At 37.3% G+C, this 25104-nt stretch overlaps 2 protein-coding genes and 1 long non-coding RNA gene across 7 annotated transcripts in view; 1 reads left to right on the plus strand and 2 right to left on the minus strand.

Moving 5' to 3' along the window:
* LOC100487666 lies at positions 1-18914 on the minus strand. 2 transcript variants are annotated; one of them, XM_002934367.5, is made up of 13 exons: positions 18746-18914; positions 15525-15618; positions 15204-15282; positions 13006-13063; positions 10551-10664; positions 9356-9484; positions 9244-9280; positions 8453-8514; positions 8208-8302; positions 6445-6633; positions 2286-2417; positions 1626-1749; positions 1-740 (listed from the first exon to the last, which is right to left on the minus strand). In XM_002934367.5, the coding sequence occupies exons 1-13, from the start codon at positions 18879-18881 to the stop codon at positions 721-723; spliced, it is 1269 nt and encodes a 422-aa protein (XP_002934413.3). In that variant the 5' UTR covers positions 18882-18914; the 3' UTR covers positions 1-720. The 2 variants fall into 2 exon arrangements, with proteins under 2 accessions (XP_002934413.3, XP_012815236.2); XM_012959782.3 differs by lacking the exon at positions 1626-1749.
* LOC108646150 overlaps positions 18904-25104 on the plus strand; it is a 23933-nt gene continuing 17732 nt past the window's right edge. Inside the window, exon 1 of the long non-coding RNA XR_001924170.2 lies at positions 18904-18990. This is a non-coding gene — a long non-coding RNA (uncharacterized LOC108646150). The remainder of the gene's footprint in view (positions 18991-25104) is intronic.
* The window catches only part of acsl6 (acyl-CoA synthetase long chain family member 6), a 100872-nt gene continuing 98798 nt past the window's right edge, over positions 23031-25104 (minus strand). For 3 of the 4 annotated variants that reach the window (XM_012959215.3, XM_012959214.3, XM_012959216.2), the window contains exon 21: positions 23031-23699. In XM_012959215.3, coding sequence (XP_012814669.1) covers positions 23559-23699 — 141 coding nt within the window. In that variant the 3' untranslated portion in view covers positions 23031-23558. 4 annotated transcript variants of the gene reach the window in all.

Below are 25104 nucleotides of genomic sequence, written 5' to 3' on the forward strand. Positions count from 1 at the left end.
TAAGTTCTATGAAATTATTTTATAGAAAGAGGCTTGGAATTCCAAATATGGACACTTAAGAGTTTGAAATAGTTTTATAGCATTTCTAACAGAAATACACATATGCACAGAACATACAACATGAAAATTAAATATAGCAATAAATATCACAGTGTATGCAATATATGTATGCTGTACTTGCAAGAAAACTCAGAAATGACAAATGTCAGACACATATTTCCAACAAGCGTTTTGTTGTCATGACAATATTTGTGTAAAGTAATTTCCCAACCTAAATTAATTTCTGTATCAGATAAATTCATTGCCAAAACACCAGCAATTTCATTAGAAACGATTTTGTAACCAAAACCTTAAATAGTGGTTGTGCTAGTAACATTAGCATAGTATGGGTTAATTAACTATAAGGTAGTCAGGTTACAGTAGTCTCTACTTATCTGGTTGTTAGTGAAAGAGACTGTTTGGTGGAAATGAAAATTGGTTGGATGCATTTTAGTGGAATAACACTGAACAAACAAAAAAAACCCAAATCAACACATTGCAAAACTAAAGCAATTTCCTTATATATGGAAGACTGAACAGTGCTTTCAAGGGCAACGCTTCTGTCTTGAAATAATGAAAACCATGAACACAAAAGGGTAAATAATATTGTGATGTCCAGCAGTTGCTGGAAGTTTTGGTGAGTCGTGAACATGGGACCTAGGGTGCTTCCACTATAACACTTCAGAAAGTTAGAATAATATCTGTGAAAAAAGAACACCAAAAGAAACAATTTTAAACATGGCTTTGATGTCACATATGCTGTATTTGCTATATGGCAATATATGGTATTATATCATAGAGAAACAGAGAAACATCTGAGTTTCACTTGGACTAAAGAAATTATATTAAAAAGCCTATGCAAAATTGATGTGGTTTGTCAAGTTTTTCTAGTCCTTTTGAGAGTTTGTAGACCCATTAAAAATGAATGTGAATTTGATGCTTTCAACATTTAAATTTTTCTTTTAATGTTTGGTTTTTTTAAATAAATATACAAATATTTGACTTTGGTAAAATTTTGAGTTTATTTGAATTAAATCTGTCTGGGCTTTATTTTGTAAGATTCTTTAGTAAAATCCTTCCGCTAAAATTCAAAGCCTTCCCTCTGCTCCTCACTACATTTCTTCACTTGTTTCCCTGTACACTCCTGGCCTCCTATGCTCCCCCCAGAGCCACCGTATTTTTACACCATCCACATACACTAACATTTTACATTTAAAACCTTTCTCGCTGCTCCTTACCTCGGGAATTTCCCTTTAAGAAACTCTCTCTCAATCTTTTTGAACTTTATCTTGTCTAGTCCAGTCTTGGTATTTAAAGACCAATGCCAAAACCTTGTGCACTTTTGCCCTCCAATTTGTGCCTGTCATTTACAGGGACGAGCTTACAACTTAAGCATGTCTCAATCAACTGTGTCTCTTACCACATGGCACTTCATTTATACTTAATTTTATTAATTATAATTATTATTTATGATTATGTCCTCCCTGTGGGTACTTTTGTATACTGTAAGATTGTACAGCGCTGTGTATCTGTGTAGTGCTTTATAAATAAAGTTATACATACATACATACAACTGAAATAATCACCTTTGGGTATTTTGTGCTTCGGTGGTAGGCGCGGATTGGCAATTGGAATACCTAATATTGCTGAAGTACATCGACACACCGGGGCCTTTATAATGCAGCATATCTCTTTTGTTTCATGTAATACCTACAAAATGGCAATTATTTTCCATACTATATTTCCTGCATATTGAATAGAATTTCACAGCATTTTGTTATTTACTTTTAATAGATTTTATTATTGTTCTTTTCTAGAGCTTGCTCTAGCTCTGAATTTTGCAATGATGGTGAAGGGCTGCAAATGTGTTATATCCATTTACAGTCACAGCCTCAGCTTCTTTTGCCAATAGGTAGTTCCTTATTCAAGTCGTTTGGAGCCATGGAAGGATTTCACAGATGCTATTTAGCTGCTGCATGTGACACTGGACTTAAGGCTAGTGCCAGCATTTTGCTTACCTTTATCTCTTTGTCTCTAACACAGATTATTATTATTTAATTATTTATTATTTATATATGCACAGTAAAGTCAGAAAATCTGTTCTACTGTGCATGCACAATAGCCAAAGCCCAAGCGCTGATGACTGCAAGGTAAGAAAAAAGAGCGGCATGCCATGCACAGTCTGCAAGATGATGCATATTCTGCCACTTTCCATTGAAAGAGGACTAAAACCTAACTTCACATACCTGTTTCTCAGATTCTTTTTGCATGCTCAGTGTGGAGGAAGGAGCAATTTGGATTGAATGTACAAATGGACCACTTGTATTAGGAATCATTTCTTCTTCCATAGATGAGACACAAACTGGAGATAGATCTAGCTGTAGATAGTAAACTACAATTATGCACTTGCTATAATAAAAGGTGGTATTGTCAATAAAGATACCTTTTATTACATTTATCAACTTTCTGCTATGCTATGGCCCTGGTGTCATGATTGATGTATCAGAAATTAGTTTATTCAATTACATTTATCTAGATCCAAATCTATGTTGATATTAACAACTAAAACTAACAAGCAAAAAACATTAAGAACTAACATGCCAAAAAACATTCAGCTAACAAATTGCAAAATTGCTCTAAGTAAGTTTTGCTAATTGCAAGTACATAACCTATTCATTTAACAATGCGCTAGAGCTTTGTGTGTTTGGACCAGTCTTGTACATGTTGCTGTTCTACTTGAGAGAAATAAAGTAAAGCAAAAAATAGCTCCAACTCATGCTTTATGCATTAATATAATACATAAGGATGGCAGTTAGATGGAGCAACAATTACAATGTGGAGCACTATTTGCCACATACATGGGTTGCGGTGGAGCTCTTTGCTAATACTTAGCCAGGCTTCTTTGTCAACAATGCACCTGGCCAACACCGTCACTGATTAGCTTTTGCAGTTCAGCAGTTAGAACAAGGAAAATTTAAATGTTATTGGTTGCCGTGGGTTTCTACCCAGGTGCCTCTTTCTCCTCTGTTAACCAATGAACCCCTATGTTTCACCAGTACAGACGCTTCCAGAGTACATATCCCTAACGTTTAGAGAAAAGGAATGTTCTTTGCAAACAATAAGCTATGGCAACAAAACCACTACTAAAATGATAAGAATATATTGAATTTATTCTCCATGTAAAAAACTTATTGGCAATTTTTGTTGTTTGAACACTTTAGTACATTTCAGAGAAAAAGTCCAAATCTTGTGCTGCAGTATATATTCAATGTCACAGCTTCATTCTATATTCCCCTCTGGCAAAAATGATAGAGGGAAGTATATGTACATGTGGCCATTATACAAACAAAACTACTGTGCATAAGGCTGACAATTTAGAAAAAAACATTTACCTTCATATCTTCTGGACATGCAAAGGGAGTACTTGTCAGTACCAAACCCCGCTTAAAGGAGAAGGAAAGGCAAAGTCACTTGGGGGTGCCAAAATCTTAGGCACCCCCAAGTAAATTTAATTGCTTACCTCGTACCCTGGGCTGGTGCCCCTGTACGGAGAAAACAGCACCAGCCCAGGGTACCTGGAGTGCAGCGCTTCCGGCTTCCCTTTCCGAAAATGCCAGCGGTCTGCGCATGCACAGTAGAGTGAAAAGCCGACTTCTCTGTTAAAGTTCCGCTATTCACTCTACTGTGCATGCGCACGCAGGGAACCAGGACGGAGGAAGCAATCACTGCTACCCCGGGCTGGTGCTGTTTTCTCCGTACAGGGGCACCAGCACGGGGTACGAGGTAAGCGATTAAAGTCACTTGGGGGCGCCTAACATTTTGGCACCCCCAAGTGACTTTGCCTTTCCTTCTCCTTTAAGTGAAACAGGTAGAGTGTTTTTGGTTTGCTAAGGGTAAAAAAAAAAGTACTTTTTAATCAAAATACTATGTTCATACAGTAACTGATTCAATAAGCTGATAAAAGATGCTTATGACTTCTGACAAGATCTATTGGTGTACAAGGAACAATAATGTTTATTGTATGGGTCCCTTACATTTTAGTGATAAGCGATATTTAGCATTACATTAATTTATAGCATGCTAAAGATTGACTTCTGCAACCTTCAGGCTTGGTATATCAACTGCTAAATGGTTGCTAGGGCTTAAGTACCCCAGCAGCTTGTACACAAGAATGGAAAATCAACAGGAGATAGCCCGAAAAGAGTAACTAAGTAACATATCAATTTGTTTTCATTATTTATTTTGTTGATTTTTTTTTAATAATTAACCTATTATGACAGTTTCCAGGCTGCAACTAAAAATTGTAGCTGGTCTTCAGCAACTAAAAATACATCAACTGTTCTGATTTCAAATTGGTTGTAATTCTTTTTAGGCCCTCTCATGCTGATCTTCCATTCTCATTTTTTATTACAGGTATGGGATCCCTTATCCAGAAACCTGTTATCCAGAAAGCTCCGAATTACGGAAGGGCCATCTCCCATAGAGTCCATTATAAGCAAATAATTCTAATTTTTAAAAATGATTTACTTTTTCTCTGTAATAATAAAACAGAACCTTGTACTTGATCCCAACTAAGATATAATTAATCCTTACTGGAAGCAAAACAATCCTATTGGGTTTATTCAATATTTAAATGTTTTTAAATAGATTAAGTTATGGAGACCCCAATTACGGAAATATCCCTTATCCGGAAAACCCCAGGTCTTGAGAATTCTGGATAACAGGTCCCATACCTGTACTGCAAACAGCTCAACCATGCTGCACAGTAGTGATTTGCAAATTGCTGCAGCCAGAAAAATAATGTTAAAACAAATAATTTATTAAATATCCATCCAATATAGTCCATATTAAAGATCCATCCAAGATCTTAGTTCTGCCTGCCTACCTTGAACATATCTGAGTGAATTTTTCCAAGGTATCTGCAACATTATTTTTAATCTTAACAACGTTATGCACTGATGACACTTTGTAGGGGATAGACCTGCGCTTTGTTTTAACATTATTTGGCTTTATGGTGTGTATTATAGGTTGTTATTCTGTATACTAGCAATTGATGTCATCATAAGTGGTAGACCAAAACGTTGCTCTAAGAAAATCCTGCATTATATTTAATATCCTGGATAGATTACTTGCTGTATATATACATTGTTTTCCCTTGAGAAAGGTCACTAAGTACAACAGAAATGTTGGGAATCTAAATAAAATCTTTTTTTTATTTTCTGTACTTTGCCTGTTGAGTGCGATATATATATAAATAAATAAATAACACAGCATGTACCATCGGTTGAATTAAAGTGTAGCTTAAACAAGTTCTTTTCTACCCTGGAACAATTTGTTCCAGTGCAGAAGAAAACTTTTTCCAAATCACTAAGCCCTCCGCCTATAAACTTGCATTGCATTCATTTTAACGCAATGCTTGGGCTATGTGATTTGGTCAGGTGTTAGAGCTCATCACTGATACTGAGCTGCAATATCCATGAACAAAATGTAGTTCAACTGGTACATGTTCTGTCAAACTGACACACTGATTTGCTTTGATGAATGTGTCAATTTATTAAACAAATTCGTAATAGTGAGGAAAGTGAACAAATAACAATTTTCTTGTACAGGTATGAGATCTCTTATCCAGAAATCTGATCCAAATAACTTAAAAAACCATTGTCTGAAAAACTACAGCATTGTGAATAATAGATCCCGTACCCCTAGAAGTAAAATTGACTTCCCTGAAGTTTAGTTCTTGGTTAATACTGTGTTTGTTTGGTTTTTCTAATGTATAAAATATATAGTGAATAAGGTTTTGTAAGATATTGTAAGCATTTTATAAGTCACAGAGGATGTCACTCCTAATAGCCTGATATTTCAAAACAGGGGGAGCATTATTCATTATTGAATTATATCATTATTTATTATTATATTACAAAATATTCATGGCTTTTATATAGTATAATTACTTTATGATCAGTATCATCCAGATGTGTTATTACAGATCCATTTGTTATTCATATTTTTCTGTAAACGATGCGCCACAGTATATTTTCCCTTTGAGTTCTAAAAAGGTGTGTGACATAAAATACACCTGCAGCAACTGTACGGCAGTTTCACTACTTCAGTCAGTATCTGGGTGACTGAAATCCAAACTTGAATCCTATTTGTCTGCAGCAGTAGCTGGACCTTTTGCTCTTTATTTATCTGAAGTAGACTGTAATACTCCTACAATTAACTTATGCATTATGATATATTCTGTGGTAGTTTCTACCAATAACGTATCCCTATAGTGATGGTAACTATAATCCTTACATCTAAGTAAGCTATTATCTTTGCTGCTATGGACATTTAGTATAATCTATGTACAGTATAGCTGATTAGGGTAGTATTATAGAAACACCATTTGACTTCTGTCCATACCTTGTGAGTGAGACTGAGAGACAACTTTTGTTGTTCCAGCAAGTCTGTCTTCGCAGAACTATCAATATTTTTTCCAGCACAATGATCAACATATTCATTTGGTGGTATTTCAGTTGTCTGGACTGTACCGAAACTTACTCTTTTCTTGCATTTAACATTTTTATCTGTTGTGTCACAACTTTCTTTAACCTGTTGAAATCAAAGAAAATAAAATCCTGAAATGTGCATAACTTAATAAATTAAGTTAGTACTAACATTAAATATATATATATATATATATATATATATATATAAAGCTGCCTTTCAGTTCTTTGAAGTCATCCTGCTTACTAAAGGGTGCATTAAACATTCTGTCCCTGTGCTGCCTAGGGACCTCCCGTGATATATATACTGTAAATGTATACACACATATACTATTTATATATGTTTAGCCATGTGAAAAGTTTATATAGAGATGCCCTTAGACAGATGCCCTTAGATAATCACTTACCTGATAGCCCTGGCTGGTGCCCCTGTTAGCAAAAACTGCACCGGTCCTGGGGTACTTCTTAGCAAGTGCCACAGAGCGATCCTCTTCTTCTGCTTCTTTATGTCATGTTCTTCAATAGCCCCTGACCAATGCATGCACAGCAGAGTGAAAAAAACATTTTTCCGAGTTAATTTCAGCTTTTCACTCTGCTGCACACGCACACCTGAGGTGAAGAAGGAAGAAGATTGCTCCATGGTGCTCACTGAAAAGTACCCCAGGCTGGAGCAGTTTTCTGCCGAAAGAAGCACCAAACTAAGGTAAGATAGTTATTTTAATCACTGGGGGGTGCCTAACATATGTCAGTTCCACTACTTCGGTCTGTATCCGGGTGATTAAAATCCAAGACATATAATTTTGACATTTGTCTGACTGAATCATTCACATTTTATTTATAGCTACAGTATGTGTGTGGTTCTCAGCTACAGATACTTTTTAGCCAAGGGACTTTTATGACAATAAATATAAAAAAGAAAATGATTAATTGATGAATATAATGTGATAATAGTGTAAGTTAAAAAGACTCAGTCAATTATTTTCTGATGCAGAAGGATGGATTTTCCTTTTAATGTTCAGAATTGTGGCTGTTGGCTGACCCCTGCTGATGATATAAAACTATGGCATGTAGCTTTATGAGTAACTTTGGTCATTTTGATATAATGTAGCTGTGCAGTATAAATACACCGTTATAGAGGTCTGGCTATTACGTTAGACATTAATTCCCTCCAGCTTTTATAAATTACATCTTTGGTTAACTAACTATATTGTAGGAAAAATCTGCTGACCACAAAAAAGCAGAGAGTGATCAGTTGTGAAAAGAAACCCCTTACAAAGTGCAGCATCCCAAACTAAACGGGCCATTTATATTAAAAATAAACTAATACTTTTCACTACATTACCCTTTTGTGGAAGTTAAAATATATATTTAGCAAATCCACCAATTCTAAAATTAGCACCAACTAACACAAATCGCCTAGTATCTTGGTTCACACTATTATTAGTCTGACTGGCTTAACCAAACTAAAAATCACATGCCACCTCTCTTTTTATGGTTGTGGAGCAAAGGCTCTCCCTACCTTGGGTGATGCTCGGCATCTCTCTCTTCCACATATCCAAAACCCAGGCTTAATTAATTAATTAACACTATACATATACATTGTAATTAACATACATTATACCAGAGAATGGCCATGTTTAATACTGCTCAATATTAATCATACTTATATTACAAGTTTACCTTTTTTTCAGGTCGTGTGTGACATTTGGAGTCTGAACCACCATCGCTTCTTGGTGTTTTTTCTTTCTCTCTTGTAATTCTGAATATCTTTTTTCCTTAATTAAAAAAATATGTTAAAAAGGCACTTTAATTTTAAGTACAGGTAGCAGGCAGCTTTTTTTGCAACAGGGAAATAGAGCGTTAATATATCTGTGATTGCTATGTTGCGAATGTATTTATATGCATACATGAGTCCTGAACATTACCTGATACAATAGTGGACACGTGTTGCTTTTCAAAAATGTTGTCACTTTTAACATTCTTGTTACTGAAAGAGAAAACGTTTTTGTACATGTTAAAGGCCTCTTCCATATCCTAACTGTAAGGGGTGAAATAACTCTGTATTTTCTTAGAGAAATACAGTAAAATGTTGTTATTCATACGGATAGAACAAAAAAAAGTCAAAAACATAAATAGCCCATTTAATAACAACAGTGTAGAACATTTTAGGGTTTGCATGAGTGCAAATGCAGATACAATTCACTTGTATGATGTGTTTAATGTATTTCACAGAAAATCTTGCTATGTGCAGTAAACACATTGAAAATCTTGCATCTTTCTTTAGAACCCCATAAATTAGGAATCCAAAGAAAATTCATTTCAGTTAAATGCCTCTCTCTCATTTCCATAAGAATAATATATTATAATTTTAATCAAGAAACCAAAACACCACAAGTATCCTGATCATCTCACTTACTTAATCCTGTGTGGCCAGGGATTCTGAGCTGCCTGTGAAACTGCAGCATTAAATAGCATGTAACATAGAATCTACAGGGCTGACATGCTACAGGCCTGGCATGTCTGCGCTGTAGGTTGCCAAAGCAGGGTTAATTCACCAATGCTAGCGCAAATAAAACAAAAAAGGCAAAACTGTAGAAAAAAAAAAAAATTACTTCAGGGTCTAAAAATACTATAATTCGTTTAACCAAACTACTGCTTATATACAGCCATATTTTGCTGGCAAGAATGCACTTTTGGCCAAAATATGTTACATTACCTTTTAGCTCCATGCAGATGTACTCTGTCAATAGGTTCTGTGATAAAAACAGAAATATTGAAAAAAGAAATGCTGTAATGTAGCTAAAAAAGGATTAAATTTTATATCTTACCAAAAATATTAGAAACATCGGTTGGTTCTGGAAGAAAATCTATATTCACCGCTTGACTGGTCTCCAAGAGAGTAGAATTTTTGCAGAATAAGTTCTCATTGTGAAAAATGCTTTTCCATTCTGACTCATCTTGAAAATAACGAAATAAAAATATAACTGTATATATGTAAATTGTAAGTAAAATGTAATTTACTAATGCATTAGTATAATGTAGAAAGTAGAATTATAACACTTAGTGGCACATTTACTAACCCACAAACGTCCGAAAAGCGTCCAAATGCATTTTTTTCGTAATGATCGGTATTTTGTGACTTTTTTGCGAATTGTCGCGAATTTTTGGAGCGCTCAATACGAAAAAAGTTGTGACAATTCGCGAAAGTCGTAATGGCTATGAAAAAGTCACAACAATTCACGAAGGTCATAATGGCTATGAAAAAGTTGCGACAATTCACGAAAGTCATAATGGCTATGAAAAAGTCACGACAATTCACGAAAGTCATAATGGCTATGAAAAAGTCGCGACAATTCATGAAAGTCATAATGGCTATGAAAAAGTCGCGACAATTTGCGCAAGTCGTAACGGCTACGAAAAAGTCGCAACAATTTCCGAAAAAGTCATAACGGCGACGAAAAAAATCGCAAAAATACGAAAAAGTCACAAAATGTTCGTTTTCCAATCTGAATTTTTCTCATTCGGATTCGTGGATTAGTACATCAGCCCCTTAGGCTTTGGGCTTTGTGCATACACAGTTTTCAGCTTAACTTTTTTTCATTTTGGACACATTGCAGTTCTTGTTCAAAACTGCTGTTGGTTGCTGGGGCCACTGGTCTTAGCAATAAGGTAAAACCTACTAAATGGACATAAGAGGGCGTGACTATAAAATACTTATAAAGCAAATGTAGATTCATAATTACTCTGCTTTTTGATTGCTATGTTCATTTGACTTTAAAGGGAAAGGGAAATACTTTAGAACATTGAAGTGATTTATTTATTTATTTCTCTATTTAACATTTTTCAAAGGACTCTCAGGAACTTCTAAGTAGCAGGTTGAACCAGAATCTATTGAACCTGGAGTTTGCTCCATGTTCCATGCGCTTTCAGGTCTTGCATGTAAATTTGCAACCTGCGTAGGTTAGAGTGGATGATGCACAAGACATAGACCATTCTAGAATAGACTTAAATGAAAATAATTACCAAAACTATCAGCACCACGTAGTACTTCAGGAGACAGGCAGCTGCTTACAGAGGTTGATAAAATTGATGTTTCGGACTCTGAAGACACTTGGTAAAGTGTTGGCAAAGTGATTCCTGCAAAATTTAAAAAAGCCTATAAAGCTAAACAATATTTTTAGTTTGGCCCACAAACAATGTTTTGCATCTAAAGAATATCCAGCTCTGTTATAATTAACAAGGTTAATTGTGGTGTTGTTATAGTAGATGAATGTAAAACCCCTATATGTTGTAGGGGCTGTTGTAGAGCCACAAGATATATTTGGTCTAGTTCAACCCAAATAGTTTAAGAAGTAGATTTAACTGTACATTTTAAACTTATCCCAAAGTCTTCAAAAATGTACATTTTATTAACACTTTGAAAACTCAGAACAGTCTTCAGATTATATCAGCCCAAACATGTTTGAGTATACTGCAAAAAATAATTCCTCTGGAGTGCAATTTAGTCCTTAAAATGTGGCCGGATTCCCTCCGCCTGTGTTTGTAACAGTGGGGAGAGAAGCAGACTCACTCCTTTCTGTAGCTCCACTGACAGACATGGTGCTGCAAAGAGAAGAAGATCTGCTCCTGTAGCTCCACTGACTGGCATGGCATCAGCCTGATTGCAGCTACATGATGCAGATATCAAAACTGCAAAAGCATGCATTTTCAGGCCTATATCCACTCTATGTAGCAGCACTAAGCCTGACACCATGCTTGGCAGTGGAGCTACACACAGAAACAGATCCAATCACTGCCTGCGGACTTTACACACTGCCTTTCCAAGGAAGTTAGTAGGAACATATCATAATACAATCAAATTAAACTTCAAGAGAACCAGTCAAAGTAAATTGCTCACAGACTGCTATAGCTTATGGCATGGGTTCCACTAATTTTAGCAACCTCAGATCCATCACTTAAATGAGAAACTCTCTAATTTAGTCTATCGGAACTCTCTAATTTAGTCTGTCGGCAGCCAAAGGAGTGAATGGTAAAAATCCTGTTAGTATACTCACTAGTATACACACAAGGGAATGTTTAGGACCAAACTATTTATTCTTACAAATTTATATTTATTTAAAGGAGAAGGAAAGGTTAAAAGTAAGTAAACTTTATCAGAAAAGTCTTTGTAAGTACAACCATAAACACTTACAGGACTGCTGCTCTGAGACCTCTGTGAAAAGAAACACTGCATTGCATTTTTTCTATTTTGTGCACATGAGCTGCTGTACCAGACTTTCTTCTCTCAGCACTGCACCGGCCTGCGCAGCTTCCTCCTCTCTCTCCTACCAACTTCCTCCTCTCTCCCCTACCAGCTTCCTCCTCTCTCCCCTACCTTCTCCCTCCTTCCCCCCACTCCCTTCTCTCAGCAGTGAGAGATACAGAAAGCAGGAGATATGCATTCAGGGTAGTGATGTCTTAATCAAACAGAGGGAGCTTCTAGGGCTGTTTGCTCAGGTATGGTAAAGCATTATACAGAATAAATATAGCGTTCCATCTTGCACTATTGTGGCTAATCTATTGGCAATAAACTACCTCAGTAGCTTTCCTTCTCCTTTAAGGGCTCTGGCACACTGGGAAGATTAGTCGCCCGCGAACAGGGAGTTAATCGCGGGCGACTAATCTTCCCCCGTGTGCCAGAGCCCTAAACTGGTCATTGGTCTCAATACACGTAAAAACAATGCATGTTTTGGGCAACTGATGTACTATAGATGTTAACACAATATATATAATTTCCATTAACAAATTAAACAAGGCAAGTTTGTGTTTGCTTACCAAACAAGGAAAACACTGGGGGTATCAATATATTAAGCACCACCCAGCGAAGGTTTTTTACCCAGAGTGGTGCTGCTTTGAAAAAGAAAATGCATCAGTCTGAGAAAAAAACATAACTGAGGACAGAGCTATCATTTTACTTACTTTTCCCAGACAACTTTACTGCAGCCTTAGGTGCATGCATGAGCAGTGTACAAAAATGTAGGGACATGCCTATGTTAGACACCATGCTATTCTGGCATTTTAAATTATTCAATGTGTACAGCACCCTGGTGTTGAGCTTAATGTTGCACTTTTAGTATTAATTTATAGACTAGCAGCATCAAATCCCAAGACTTTTGACACAAACGCTCTTCATAATCATTTATTATATCCCTGTGGGATAGTATGTTGAGGCATCAAGGGAACAGTCACAATTTTTGTGTTTTTTATTCTGCAACCTTGATTTATCTGGTGTAGTATACTCCCTCCTCCAGAAAAGGATAGTCAATTACATATGATTAAATACATGGATAGCCTCTGTCCCACCTGGTGACAACTGTCAGAAAACAATTCAAGTAAAAGCCAATTCCACCTGCAGAGATTCCTGTGTATTTATAAGATCTTCAGTGGCAAATCATGCACAATGAGCAAGCAGAAGTACACACCATTTTTCCTTACATACCGGAAGTGGTCTCACTGTATCTCGTACTAGCAGTGTTATCAGTCTCTTGCTGGATTTCCTGGAACACAAGTTAAACTTCAGTTAAAAAAAAGAAAAAAAGTTGTACATAGAGTAAAACCTCATTTTCAAATACAGGTATAGGACCCATTATCCAGAATGCTCGGGACCAAGGGTATTCCGGATAAGGAGTCTTTCCGTAATTTGGAACTCCATACCTTAAGTCTACTAAAAAATCAATAAAACATTAATTAAACCCAATAGGATTGTTTTGCATCCAATAAGAATAAAGTATAGCTTAGCCGGATATTACGCCGTTATTTTCCATAAGTTCCGGTAGAAGAAATTTTAGGCCAGATATCAGTCGGGCAGGCCCCTTGTTTCTGCCCCTACACGGGCTGATAAGCTGCCGAATCGGTCCAAGGGACCTATATCGGCAGCTACTATCGGCCCGTGTATGGGGACCTTTAGTCTTCATCTCATACAGTCATGCAGGTCTTGCAGATGCCTCCCCCATAGTGTAACATTAATGCTGCACTGCTTAACTCAATTAACTCAGTAAATAATATCTTGAATTTAAAGTAAAAATGACTCGTGCTTATTTTCTTAGAGTACTAAAAGAACAAGTTGCTTTAACAGGCCCCCTAAAAAATGAAATGGGTGTTCAACTGTATATGCATGTATATGTATATGCATGTGAAACTTTACACACAGAGACATACAGTTAAATCTGAAAACCCAACACAGATGTTAGTTTACAGTTATCTTACTGTTTAAGGGCTTTTGAGACACATAACACAGGGTGGTTGCAGGGGCTGAAGTGTCAAACTCTTAAATATGTATGCACTAGTCAAAACTTGTGATCACTACATGCCACATAATTTTGGTAATAAAATACATATGTGACATCAAATTATTGATAAAGAGCCCTGCCGGATTGGGTTGTCACCAAATACTTGTGCCCTTATTTTCTGCTTCACAATAAACAATGTAGGATGATAGCACACAGAAAATTCCTTTGATCTTCACTCCTTTTATACACTATAGTGGACTAAGCAGAATTTTGATTCATTTATAACTTTGGCCAAAATGTAATTATCATTTAAGAGGTGTTATCTGAAGAGCAGCCTTTTAGATTTCTATATTATAATATATATATAAATATATATATATATATATATATTTATATATATAGTAGTTCAAAGGAGCCACACTTACAGGGCTTATGCAAACAAAGGATGTTCATTCAAGTGAAACTGACATTTCAGCTGCTTCCACAGCCTTTCTCATGTGACACATATATATTATATATATATATATATATATATAGAAAATAATCATCTGTGGCCAGCACACCCTTCAATGTTTCATCAAAAATTTTTTATTTAAAATATATTGTTAAAACCAACGTTTCGGTCCTTATTAGGACCTTTCTCAAGGGATGACTTTGACGCAGTTGGCCAGCTTGAAGTATATTGCAATATATGGACAAACAATCCCTGTTTTGCTTAAAGGGAAGGGCATTTCTTAGTAGCTTAAATGCACTGAATGTCTTAATGTTCTATATATTGATAATGGGTGAGTGCAGATGATCTCTTGTTGTTGTTTCTATGTATTTCGTGGTCACAACCTCATTGCACCCCCGCCTAATTGTTTAAAATTTAGTGGTTGAGCACAACTTTCCCTTTTTTATATATATATATAGAAAATCTAGTGTATATATATATATATTTTTTTTTTTAATGCAGCATTCAATCGATCTTTGATACTGCATGCTTAGTATGTAGGACGCATTCAAAATCAAATGTTTTCCATCATATAAATAATTATGTTTATATTGTAAAAAACGTGTTTTTAGAAAGCGTATGTTAAAACTGTATGTTGTCCTGAAAAAAATCTAGTTTTCCTCAGTACAGTACAAACTGTCCTAAGAAGTGAAATATGAGTAATATAAGTGTAATAAGATATTACCTGCTGGACAACTGGGATGTACAAATGCACTAATTTGTCTAAAAGTGAAAGGGTTAAATATCTCGTTCCATATTTGGCAGAAAGGGAGCAAAACACCTGGAGAAAAAAAACTTACATTTTGTACATATAACACACATAAGCTTTATTACAAAGTACATGCTTCTGACTAATTTTTAAAATAAGTTACAGTATATATATATATATATATATATAATATGACAAATACTCACCTGACTTAAAGAAGAACTTTCACTGTGTATTTTCTCTCTGCCCTTTATTTGCTTTAAATGAATACTCCCTGCAGTTTCACTACACAAAAAAAACTGATTTTAGCGTCCTCATTTATTGATGGAATATCGGGTGCTACTAAATATCTGAAAACTAGCATTGCAGGCTTACAGGCTATCATTTCCCAAATTATAAGCTAATTATACTTTATTCTCAGTACCATTTGAACAGACCCTTTACATGATAACAAGGGAACAAATCCTTGTCTCATAACTAAAAGGCAATCAAAGGGGCGAAATAAAAAAACTATGCCTTGTACTAACCTTGTACTTCCATCCAAAGCATGGTCATGTTTACTTTTTTCTATGTTCTCTTTAATCTTTCCCATGGTTTTAAATTTTGAAAATGGTTTTCTTTCTAAAAAACAGAAATTGGAAAGCACATGTATGTGTGAACACTGTTTTAGACTAAGGGGCTGATTTACTAAGACACGAATCCGAATTGGAAAAATTCCGATTGGAAAAAAATATTTTATGACTTTTTCGTATTTTTTGCGATTTTTTCGGCGCCTTTACGACTTTTCGGAAATTGTCGCGACTTTTTCGTTACCAATACGATGTGCGCGAAAAAACGCGAGTTTTTCGTAGTCATTACGACTTGCGCAAAAAAACTCGAGTTTTTTGTAGCCATTACGATTCGCTCGTATCTTGTCGCGACTTCTTCCTATTGAGCGCTTGTAAGCGGCGGGCGAAACTTTCAAACTTAGCATGATTTTGGAAGCCTCCCATAGGACTCAATGGCACCCTGCAGCTCCAACCTGGACAAATAAAAGTCACCATACTGAAGCTTGAATGAATCCGAATGTTTCGTACTCGGGGCGATAGCTGCAAAAAAGGCACAACTTTTCGCGCAACTTTTAACGCTACGAAAAAAATCACCAGATTTTGCGCAACATTCGGAATGGCAACGAAAAAGTCGCGATAATTTTCCAAAAAATCGCCAAATTTTTCCTATATTGTTAAAAGTATCCAGACATCTGCCAGTCTTAAAGGAGAAGGAAAGGCTAATAAAGAGTTAATCTCAAGCTGCAGGCATCCCTTCAGTTCTCTCAATAGTGCCCTTAAGTCTCCCTATATTTCTCCTGTTCAGATGATCAGAAGCCTCATAGGAAAAAAAAACGCTGAGCTCTTTAAAGAAAGTTCCCATAATGCCTCGCTCCTGCACCAAGACCGGTGTACATGCTCAGTTAGTAAGACTATGAGGAAGCTTCCTGCTGATTGGTGCAGATCAGAAATTCCTAAGTGGGGGGAGGGAGTTCTTAGCATTCTTGAGGATGGGGGAAGCAGGAGAGGAGTGAGTTGCGCTCTGGCATAGGAAAACCAAGAGACAACAAATCCTGTTTCTTTTGATAGAGAACTCAGTGCAGTGTTTTTGAGTGCTTATGGTTGTATTTACATATACCTTTCTGATTACTTGGTTTTTACCTTTTCTTCTCCTTTAATATCTAATTCTGAAAGTAAGTACTCCCTTTGCTGCCAGTACAGTCTGTGAAAATACTTTTTTGCCCCATATTGAATTTGCTTCCATTCAATCACACTGGTGAGATTGGGCATTGATTGTAATTGGCATTCTGGATCATCCAAGAAGTGCAGAGTAAGGGCTTTGTGCACACCAGTCAAGTTCTTCCACTCCATCTCAGCAACGTGTCTCTATGCAAAGGTGTGTGATTTTGATAAACAGTAAACAACCTTCCCCAAACTGTTGCTGCAAAGTAGGAAACATGGACTCGTTGCAAATGTCATTGTATACAATATTTCTGCAAACTAAAGAACCTCCAGAACATTATTCCTTGTCTACCAAATTTCTACATTCAGCATTACACATTCAAGCAGTTAATGTGGCCCTGGCATCCACCACATAGCATTCCAGTTGTATTTGATGTTGGTCCTTGGAGACCAGTGTTAAGCTCCAAACAAATAGTTCTGATATTGTAACCTAAACTCTGAGGGGTGTATTTATTAACATTGGAGACAAACATCACCATTGTTGTTGCCCATAGCAACCAACCAGCGATTAGATTTGAACAGTCACCTACAAGTTATAAAACCAAAGCAAAGATCTGATTAGTTGCTATGGGCAACATCACTGGTGGTCTCCAATGTTAATAAATACACAGTTACTATGTAGCTAGCCCATCTGAAACTAATATGAAGGGCCAAAAAGACCACTGCATGAGTTACATGGGAGATTTTACACAAATAAAAAACAGGCAACGTTTCAGAGTGTCCTGCTCCTTTATCAAGCCATATATATATACTGTTTATATATATTCTGGGCCAGTCTTCCCATTGCTTGGCAGCTCTGTTCAAGTTTGCAAGTCCTGCTTCTAAGGTACAACTCTCTCTTGTATATATATATATATATATATATATACAGTATATACAACAGAGAGTTGTACCTTATATATATGTATATATATATATATATGTATATACTGTATATATAATAGAACAGAGTACCGCACACATAGGTACTTGTGAAAAAACAAAAAAGTATTTATTGAAAGAAATTTCAATAAATTGAAAGACATTTCTTTCAATAAATACTTTTTTGTTTTTTCACAAGTCCCTATGTGTTCTATTCTATTCTATTCTGTGTTCTATGTGTCCCTTGTTCTATTATTACTTATTTTTGACCAGCACACAAGGGACAAGTACCTTAGAAGCAGGACTTGCAAACTTGAACAGAGCTGCCAAGCAATGGGATGGCTGGCCCAGAAAATAAGAGATTTTATGGGAAGGGATAAAACCTTCCTTTTTCTCACAGAATAAATAGAGAAGAGACAGACTGGGATTTAATTGGTTCCCTTAGTCAGCATCAGATTTCAAATCCACGCACCTCGAAGCCACCCCCCATTCGCGCGCCCCCTCCCCAGCACTGCGGCGACGCAAGCGCGGCCATTTAAACTCCCATACGGAGCAGTGGGGAGAAATCCTCATTGCTCCGTATGGCCACTAAATGTTAAAATTTCATTGCGGGAGGGCGGCATGCCGCCCCTAAAATTGTCTCGCCCTAGGCCTGGGCCTTTATGGCCTCGCCACAAATCCGGGCCTGCCCTTAGTGCAGCAGCCACAGGATCCATACTCACCCCCTTACTACACAAGTCAGAAAACAACAGCAAAGATCTGAATTGGTTGCTATAGGCAACATGACAGGTGATGTTGGCTTACACACTATAATAAATATGCCCCCAAGCCTCTCACAGACACAAACATCCTCACACACAGAATCAAATAGATTTAGCCTCTCTCCCAAACTGAAGCCATTTACTAAAACACTTTCTCTGTCATACAACATCATGTGGCCAGGCTGGGGCTTAGAGAAGAGACAAGGTAACATATTTCAAGCTGCAGCAGCTGCCAGAGAGATCTGCATTATTATTATTAGGGGCAAGAGACGCAGAGTACTGCATTATGGGTAAGTAACACAAAATGACTAAGTGCATAAATGGAGGGAACCATTAGCACCACTGAGGAAGGCATACTTTGTACACGGTGCTTCTGCGTAGCTTTCCAATCTCCTGCTCTACGCCCTACGCTGGAGGCAGTCTGTGTGTCAGCCCGGGGATCCGGAGATGAACGGCCGACCCGTTTCAATGCCCTCAGCCGTGCTCCAAACATGCTTAGTAGCAGCGCACTAACCAGCTCTACTGCTCCATGGGATTTACCTCACTGAAGCAAACTGTCCTAAATTAGTGGGCGGGGACAAAGGCAGAGCTGGATAAGTCAGGTAAATTGTGGGTGGGGTGGAACATTTGTGTGGGGTTGCAGTGTGTGCTACTGGGATTGAATGCTTCTTGTTGGGGTGCTGCATGGTCATAGGGGGCTATGGAGTTTTCCCCTCAAACAGGGCAAAAACAAGTGCCTCAGGTTCCCATAATGGTGTGTAAGATCTCAGCAACTGCTGATTCTATCTCTCTTCTTAAAACACAGAGAGAGAGTGTGTTTTAGAAAATGGCTTCAGTTTGGAATCAGGGTCGGAGTGGGCCGCCGGAACACCGGGAAAAATCCCGGTGGGCCCCAGTGGCCCAGTCCGACCTTTGCCGGCGCTCCCCCTACTGACTGTTCCTCCCCTGAAGCTTTCAATTTTTCAATTTATACGCGCTCGGGGAGGACATCAGGCGGGGGCCCTGCGGGGGGGGGGTTAGGGGACACGCTGGGGCACCTGCAGGGCCCCTGGGGCGGGAGCCCCGGTGGGCCCTGCACCCCCCAGTCCGACCCTGTTTGGAATAGAGGCTAAATCTGTTTGTTTCTGTGTGGGATCGTGTCTAAGTCTAAGTCTGTGAGAGACTGAGTGTAAGGGGTTAATAAGGATCCTGGGGTAGTTGAACCAAGGAAACCCACCAAATCCCAGTCTGACTTCCCATAAAATATGATAAACATCCCAGGAGGGACCGAAACGTTGGAACGCACGGTGAATGAATAAATAGAAGAATTGCTGTGAAATGGTCCGCTGGTCCTGTTTATAGGTATATATATATAACATAGTGACTGGCAAGCCTTCTATGTAAACTCTCTCATAACCCATGTAGTGGTCTTTTGGCCTTTATATTAGTTGGCTAGCCACATAAGTGACTGTTTGCTTGTGGTCAAATGGTTTTAAAATAGATTTATATCAGGTGTTGGAATTTAAAGAAAGAAATGTACCTCCTTATTACGTGAGTGTTGTAGTTTAACAACAGCTTGAGGGATGCAGCTGGGATGTTTCAGGTCAGATAACTTTTTTTACAATGTATTTGCTGACTTGGGGTCCCTCTGTCTATAAAGGGTACCTAGGTGGGACTGTTGCCTACAGTTGGGCTGAATGCAATCTAATGTGATTTATTTTGATTTCTGTGGATGTAGTCCCGCTGGCTTTCACCTGCTTTCACTTCCTTATGGAAATTGTAGCTCAGCAAGTTGCAGAGGGGGAGGCACAATATCTATATTTGTATTTATACTGATTTGGGAGCCTTTAGGCTTTGCTGTGGGCACTTTGTGAGCTGAGGTGCAGGTAACAAAGGTCACTAAAGGTTGTTAACACTTAATGCATAGTTTTATGTGTTTAAAAGTGTTTGTTAATTATGTAATGATTCATCAAAGTAATTTCCCATGCATTACTACTCATATCGCATATGCAAAAATCACAATTATCGCAAAGCGCTATGTCCATCACATCGCGGTAATTATCTAATAGAAATAATACTAACGCAGAATTCACAGACATATTTTAACCGTTAAAAGCATAAAATGTGGCGATAATTACTGTGAAACTTAACGCCTCCCAGGAGTAGGCGTTACTAAACAACACTGCAGCTGGTGATTGTCTGTGGTGACAAGATGGAGTTTGTAGTCAGAAGTATGTGATCATGTGATCGTCCTAGAGTGATGCATCCTCCAGTTTTCAGGGAAATGGTAATTTTCAGAACGGTAGTTCTTAGAAAGTAATGGTTATGTGTGTAATAGCATGCGCTAATATTGTGTGATTTGAAATAACGCATAAATATATTGCATGCTTTAAAATATTGCTTAAAAATATGTAATCGCAACATAAATAACGACAGTAAAATTGCTTCTTAATTCAGACAAATGTCTTTTTTGTGAATCGATCGTTAATTCTCCAAATATAAAAAGTGATATTTTTAACGCATGCTAAAAATAACACTTGTTTTTTCAGCCTTTAGTGAATCGGCCCCATAATGTGATTAATTCTGCTCTCTTTGAATTGTACGTGCAATCTACATATATGTTAAGGGCGTAAAATTTTATTATTTGTGGTTTATTAATTATTAAGCTTTCTGTTCAGCAACTCTCCAGTTTGGCATTCTAGCACCTATCTAGTTGCTAGGGTCTAAATTACCATAGCAATCAAGCAGCAGTTTAAATGAGAGACTGGTAGATGAATAGGGGAAGGCTGGAATACAAGGATAAGGAATAAAAAGTAACAATAAAATTGTAGTCTTGCATATAGCTGCCAAGGTCAGTGATCCCTTTTTAATTGGTGGAAGGAGTCAGAAGAGGAATGCAAATAATTCAGAAACTTTTACCAAAAAAAAAAATTTAAGACCAACTGAATATTGGCTAAAAATTTGCCATTTCATTACATAAAAACGTTAACATAAAGGTGAACTACCCCTTTAAACTGATCCTGCAGCAACATAAGCTTTGGTGTTATGTCCCAGCAGCCCCTGGATATTCAGTGTGGGGCTGCCACTGGTTGGTTGTGGGTATTTGTGCTTTTTAATGCCAGGTAAGCCTTTTTCAGGACAGCAGGGAGATTGCTTGGAAGCTACAGGGCTAAAACTGCAGTCCCCTAGTGACCAAGTGTAAAAAGTTTGGGGAGCCTGGTGTTAATTCTGTGAGAATGGCAGCAGGTTGGATTTCCGCCAAATCAATAGGTAAAATCTGATTGGCTGTTCACAGCTCCGCCCACTTTTGGGCATCCAACAATCATCATATTTTCATTCAGGCTGACCCCATGACTATGTGATTCAAGTTTGGGGAGTGTAGCCTCAAAGCTGTAAGATTGGCCGCAGTTTCAATTTCCTCATTAAAGTTAATGGGTGAAATTTGATTGGCTGTTGTTGACCCCTCCAATGTCGCTGTTTCATTCGGGGTGAACCCATTATTATGTTACTCAAGTTGGGGGGTGTAGCTTCAAAGCTGTAAGAGTGGCAGCAGTTTGAAAATCTTCCCTGTCAAAGTCAATGGGAAAATTGGGGTGTTTGGAGCTGCACCACAAAAAGACGGGGGGGGGGGACTTAGGAAAGCACAAGCAATCTGCTCCGCTATAGGGCGAAAAAGTGTGGAGAGTTTGGGTGTTGTACCCCTAAAACTGTAGGAGGAGGAGTAGCGTTTAGAAAATGGAGGGCGCTAAGAATAAGAAGTGCAAGAAGAAGAAGAAAAGAAGAATAAGCCAAAGTGGAAGAGATGTGTATAAAAGGTGATGAGTGCTACAGAAAGTAACCATTAATGTTTAACATTAAGTAACCCAGAAATATGATGCAAACTCACAGCATATTTAGCTGAAATACCCTTTCTTTTTCTATTTCAATAAGCCCCACATGTTCTCCTTAAACAGTAGTTGTATGTACGACTTGTTTGCACCAAACATTTCCCTCCTACACAGAAGTGTTATTAAGGCTGAGGTTATCTTGGGGTTCTAAATTTTGTTGCAGATTGTGAGGTCTGAAGGCAGCCATACACATCCCGACCCTGTAAGGCATCTGTCTGGAGGCCATACATGATAAGGTCACCTTTGTGTTGTTCTATTACCATGGACGTGAATGAACTGTAATCTGGTGGGCAAAAAATAGTGCCTTCTATGCTACAGTAATCACTTACATTTGAACAATAAACCTCTTAATATTAGGGGTGCCAGGATTTCTAGGGCTACGGCTGGTCGGCCATTGATAATAGGCCCTTGGTGTCCTTGTCCGACACTGGAAATGCCAATACACAATACAGATTACATTTTTAAACCTGTCTAATTGATGAACAAAACAATATCTTCAGTTCATGGATATAAGTCAGGGCCATCACACCCACATACATATCATCGAATTTTATGAAGGGGTCATTTTAAAGTAATTTTTGGGAGCTTTAAAAACTCATTTCATTAAAATGGCAAGTGGAAAATAATTATATCTGTGGGGGAAATATTAATCTTTTTGAATCGGTCTGTGGTAGACATTAGTGTTTGTCCAGTCTGTTGTGCAGCATGTGAGTATAGCATGTCATAGTGTGGCATCAGAGACAGTGTAGAGGAATCATATTGTAAAGTAAGAATCCTTTTGTATTAATAGTTATTTTATTGGAAATAATAATGCCTTTTTTTAATTGTTTTTTTTATTACATTCTATGCAGTGTATGCAATATTAAATGCAATATAAAAATAACACAAATGCCCTAGCAATGCAGAAGAAAAATGGATCAGATTGCTTTTATTCAGAGTTCCGTGCAATAACAACTATATTACTCAATCTATAATTCTGCTTAGTTTCTTTCTAAAAGTGCATTATTTATACAGAAAAAGTGTCCCCCTTTTTGCAGTTGTGCTGGGATATTGTACAATCCTTATTACTCCTTAGTCTGTCATGTAATTAATGCCATGCTTGCTAATACTGGGAAAAATGTACATGGTTAATGTAACCATGCCATTTTATTTCCTTTCTTTTTAAATTTATACATTTCAAGAACTGTGACAGTAAATTAGTTATAATGGTTAAAATTCAAGAAGACAATAAAAATATATATTTAACTTTTACTGTGCAAGTCAAGTGTCTATTAAGGATGTGTTTTCAGTATTTTAATGATTGCTTATACTGAAACACTTGTATAAAGCTCTTCTATTTGCAGTTTGAAGAAATCTCTTAGTTCCGGCCTTTTTGCTTTCAGAGTTGGAGTCAACAAGCCGTTTTGTATAGAGAACATTTCTGTGTGAATATGAATTGCTTTGACCTGTAAAAGGACACAAATAAAACCATAAATATTTCAATATTACTGCAAACATGCGTCAACACACACATGGTGTCCTTTTACACTGTTACATAGCAAATTACACTGTTTACATAGCAAAAACTTCACTCTACCACTGAAAATGTTATTCTTGAACCAACAAATGTATTTTTTTAGCTGTAATATTGGTGTGTAGACAGCCATCTCAGCGCATTGTGCCTGAGTCTGAGCTTTCAGAAAGAGCTAAGCACTACATATTAGAACTGCTTTCGGATAAGCTATTGTTTCTCCTACTCCCATGTAACTGGAGGAGTCCCAAGCCGGACCTGGATTTTTTACTATTGAGTGCTATTCTGATATCTACTGGGAGCTGCTATCTTCCCATTGTTCTGCTAATCGGCTGCTGGGAGGGAGGTGATATCACTCCAACTTGCAGCTCAGAGGTAAAGTGTGACTGAAGTTTATCAGAGCACAAGTCACATGGCTGTGCCACCCTGGGAAATGAAGAATATGGCTAGCTAAATATAAAAAAATCTGTTTCAATGCAGGGTTCTGCTGGAGAAGTTCTATTAACTGATGCGTTTTGAAAAAAATCATGTTTTCCTATGACAGTATTCTTTTAATGTAGCGTTTTGAAATGTCATTGCTCAATGATAGTTCCTGGTGTCCTCACTTTACCCCTCACACAATTAATGGTTTCCTTTGAATTAATAGTTTTCTATCGCTCTAGCCGATCCATGTTTTAAACAAGAAAAATGAGGGGATGCAGGTTGGAAGAACAGATTTTTGGCCTGCAGCAGAGATAATGAAAAGTATCTTTTTGCTTCCGAAAGTTCCTTCAGTATTTCACAAATTATTTTATCTCCCTTAAAAGTTGTCATATTTGTAACTAACTGTTTGAGGGTAGGCCACTAGGTTTATGGGAATGATCCACTGGTTTATAAAGATGTTTGAAATAAATAGGGTTGCCACAAATATTACCAGCCAGTTGGAAGGTGGTACCAATACTTATAAATGTAAAGAAATCCCCCTAAATCTTAAGTTTGATGTCTAAAATAAATCTGGAATACTAATTAAATAAATTGTAAATGGTTCCCAAGCTTTGGGACTGCGCCCCCCCCCCCCCAATGGGTGGCAAAAAGTAGGTTGGACCTGGAAAAAGGCCACTTATGGTGTGATTTGTTGTGTTCTACTTATTCTATTGGATACCCTTGGAACTTTAGTAAAGTGAATATTACAACTATGTATTCTTATGTGTATTAGTAACCTAATTATAAGCTAAGGGGGACTGACATGTTGAACCACAAAAGAGGGGCAGTAGTGTTTTTTTTAATGTTAACGTACTGTTCTTGCTAACTGTATTGTGAGATGCCAACCACTGTAGATCACAGGTATGTGATCTATTATC

The sequence above is a fragment of the Xenopus tropicalis genome, chromosome 3, assembly GCF_000004195.4.
Source record: "Xenopus tropicalis strain Nigerian chromosome 3, UCB_Xtro_10.0, whole genome shotgun sequence".
NCBI classification, from domain to species: Eukaryota; Metazoa; Chordata; class Amphibia; order Anura; family Pipidae; genus Xenopus; species Xenopus tropicalis.